This window comes from Platichthys flesus, chromosome 24 (genome assembly GCF_949316205.1).
Source record: "Platichthys flesus chromosome 24, fPlaFle2.1, whole genome shotgun sequence".
NCBI classification, from domain to species: Eukaryota; Metazoa; Chordata; class Actinopteri; order Pleuronectiformes; family Pleuronectidae; genus Platichthys; species Platichthys flesus.
Window position 1 is genome coordinate 15,356,513 of NC_084968.1, and position 3,621 is coordinate 15,360,133.

At 49.1% G+C, this 3,621-nt stretch overlaps 1 protein-coding gene across 1 annotated transcript in view; it reads right to left on the minus strand.

Annotated features, from left to right (window-relative positions):
- Nucleotides 1-407: 407 nt before the first annotated feature.
- The window catches only part of LOC133950326 (type II inositol 3,4-bisphosphate 4-phosphatase-like), a 7,879-nt gene continuing 4,665 nt past the window's right edge, over nt 408-3,621 (minus strand). The window contains exons 11-18 of the mRNA XM_062384576.1: nt 3,411-3,619; nt 3,009-3,132; nt 2,799-2,925; nt 2,590-2,730; nt 2,330-2,427; nt 1,971-2,065; nt 1,707-1,861; nt 408-1,511 (exon numbers count right to left, since the gene is read on the minus strand). Coding sequence (XP_062240560.1) covers nt 1,277-1,511; nt 1,707-1,861; nt 1,971-2,065; nt 2,330-2,427; nt 2,590-2,730; nt 2,799-2,925; nt 3,009-3,132; nt 3,411-3,619 — 1,184 coding nt within the window. The 3' untranslated portion in view covers nt 408-1,276. The remainder of the gene's footprint in view (nt 1,512-1,706; nt 1,862-1,970; nt 2,066-2,329; nt 2,428-2,589; nt 2,731-2,798; nt 2,926-3,008; nt 3,133-3,410; nt 3,620-3,621) is intronic.

Consider the following 3,621-nt stretch of genomic DNA (forward strand, 5'->3'; position numbering starts at 1 on the left):
AATAAAAAACGGTTTGAGCTGTTAAATTTAAATAACGGATCATTTAGAATGTGAATGACCATTATCTTATTGTGAAGGGAAAAACCCTTCATTTCCGTTACCTGGTATGTCGCAGCTTTGAGTGTAATGATCTGAGGCAGCGCCCCCAAGCGGCCCGGAAGTAACACTGCTGTAAATCAACATAAACACGCTGCTCTATGAATAGTTTATTTAGTTTACATAAGTTTAATTACTCCACTATATTCCATCACAAGTTATGAATGACATTAAATTAAAATTACCAAAAAATAATGAAATTAATAAACTATACAGAAAATATTGGTCATTTCTGACATTTCTATTATATCATCATTTATCGCTTTTATAAATAATTTTTCAAAACAATTTAATAATTTCCAACAAAGATATAAACATCTGATCTTTATATATGAGAAAAGAATATTGATAAAATAAAGAAAATACAAAGATTATATTAAAATGTTTCTTGATCAACAGTTTCTGATGAATCAGAGACTCACTGCTCCACTTCTGTGACATGTTCCTCTAAATACTTCATGTGAACAAGGCTTCATATTTTATGAACCTCGTTTTAAATATTAAATATGGTTTTCAATTAGTGTATTTTTTCTGTAACGTCTCTGTAACAAGATTCATTAAATATGTGTTTGCAGCTTTCAAGCTAAATAAAAAGTCAGATGATGAAGAGGAGGAAACGTGTCACGTGCATAAAAAGAACATTCATATAAAACACAGACCTGACTTTACAAAGTAAAAGCCTTTGCACAGGAAGTGGATTTGTCAGGGGGCGGAGCCATAGCTGCCGTCAGGAGGTCGGTACAGTTTGTGGAAAGTGAGGAGATGAACGCTGGAGGAGAAGGTCCTGCTGCCCACGGTCTTCAGCACGTTGTCCATCCTGCAGCCGTCCCCACACAACACACACAGACACACAACACACAGAAAGACACACACAGACACACACAGACACATACACACACACATACACACACAGACACACAGACAGACACAGACACACACACAGACACATACACACACACACACAGACACACAAACACACACACACACACACACAGACACACATACATATACACACAGACACAGACACAGACACATACACACACACAGACACACACAGACACACACAAACACACAGAAACACACACTACTTTTTATTTGTTTGGTTTAGTCCCATCTGCTGACATGCAGGAGCATCTATGGCGATACTGCAGCCAGCCACCAGGGGGCGGCCCACCTTTATTTACAGTCTGGACAACAGCAGCACGAGGCTGAGGATGAGCCACAAGACGAGGAGATGGGAGGTCACCAGGAGAAACGCCACCGGATACATGTGACGTCTCGGGGCCTCGGGGGCCAAACAGAGCGGGGGCCAGGGGCCCCGCTGACCAGAGGGATCTGACCCTGGATCTGACCCTGACACGATGAACCCTGACCGGGCATAGCAGCCGAGCATCTGTCCCCAGGACAGACGAGACCTGGAGGACGAGCAGGGAGCGAGTGCATGTCCGGAGGAAAGAGAGAGAAGAAGACGGAGAGCAAGAAAGGAAAGAAAAAAGAGAATTAAAGAAGGAAACAGAAGGAACAAGGAAGAAGAGAAGGAAGGAGGTAGAGAAAGTGAAGGAGACGAGGAGGAGGAAGAGGATGTTGTGAAAAAACACAGACACACACACCTCCTCATGCAGTCCAGTGCAGTGTTGAAGTGCGCCTCACTGAGTGTGTGTCGTTCTCTCAGTAACACACATTGTTCCAGAGTCACTGACATGGCCGTGCGGTCTGTAGCTCTCTTACAGCTCGTCAGGCGAACACCTCTCACCGAACGACACACCTGCACAGACACACACAGAATCACTGACAGTCTGCACATCCTGTACTGGATCTCCACCAGGGGGCGAGGCAGATGCTCTGTCGTCCATCTTCGTGTTTCAGATTCTCACCGAAGCAGCGATCCACAGAACCTCCACCTTCCTCCTCCTGCTGTCGATGCTTCGGTCCAGAGACGACAGCAAGTCGGACAGAGACTCGACCGCAGCTGAGAGAGAGAGAGAGGTCAGGGGGGTCAGGGGGGTCAGGGGGGTCAGGTGGGCCGCCGGCTTTATCCTGCCGCACCCGGTAACTCCTGTGACGCTACACACGAGGAAACACACAGACCCACACATACAAAGGCCGGGGACGGACTAGGTTTATTGGATATTACTATGATTGGATATTACTATGATTGGATATTACTATGAATGAGGTTCTGACGAATGGTGATGAGCTTGGCGGTGTGGGCGGAGCTAAAGGACAGTCGTACCCATGTGAGGCAGCTGGTCCCTCAGAGATTCACAGTAAAGTCTCAGACGCTCACAGCTCTGCTGATTCACTGTGTCCTGCAGCTTGCTGTCCCCAAACCTGACCACACAGACACACACAGACACACACACACAGAGACACACACACAGAGACACACAGACACACACACACTTTAAATATTCCTGAAACAAACTGCTTTGTTCAAATGGTTTGATTGTGTTGTGTTGTGTTGTGTTGTGTGTGTGTGTGTGTGTGTGTCACCTCTCAGCCACACGCGGCCTCTGGTTGATTCCGATGTTGAACAGAACCGGATGGACCCGGATCAAACCCCCCTCTTTTAGTTCCCGTGGCAACAGGGCGAACATCTCCGGGGTCAACGGGACCTCGACGACCAAACTGCCCCTGGTTGAAGGACACGCCCCCTGTTAGTGTGTGTGTGTGTGTGTGTGTGTGTGTGTGTGTGTTCCCACCATGTTCCGCTGAGTGTTGGTAGCAGGTCGTCCGGTTGCTCCGTGGTCGCCTCGGTGACGGTGAACGCCACTTGGCTCAGATCGGACACGCCCACTTCCATGTCCTCCAGCATCCCCAGCTCGTCACCTGACCACACACAGGGGCAGCAGGTTAGTGTGTGTGTGTGTGTGTGTGTGTGTGTGTGTGTGTGTGTGTGTGTGTGTGTGTACCACAGGTGCTGAGCAGACTTTCAAACTGGGCCAGGACTCCCACCAGGTGCAGCTGCCTCAGGAAGTCGGGGTCTTCCAGTCCGACGTTCAGCTTCGTGGTGAAACCACACACGAGCGCAGAGAGCTGGGCGAGTGAGGAGAGAGACACCTGTCAATCAAACAGGTTTCTGACTGTGAGCCTCAGAGCAGGGCTGCACCTTTAACCACACCCACTGTGTGATGTCACAGCACTACAGGTGAAACTCAACCGACAGGAGACGGATGCAGAGACACTTTAAGTCCCAGTACCAAACCCAAACCAGCGGCTCAAACAGAACCGGACCCAGTGATAAAAACACATCTTACATTAATCTTTAATATTAGTTGTTCTCATCTTCATGTTTTCATCATCACGCTGCTCACCGCCTGGCTGAAGACGGCGTGGCGTCTCTGGACGATCCGTGCGGGCCCCTGGTCCACGGTCGTGGCCACCGCCCCCTGCAGGACCACAAGGGTCATGGCAGCCTGCGCCTTCGCCACAGCCTCGCGCACACAATCCCTGAGAGTGACCACCAGAGGGAGCAGCTGCTCCTGCCAGGAGGATGCACAGGAGGAGGAGGAGGAGGAGGAGGCT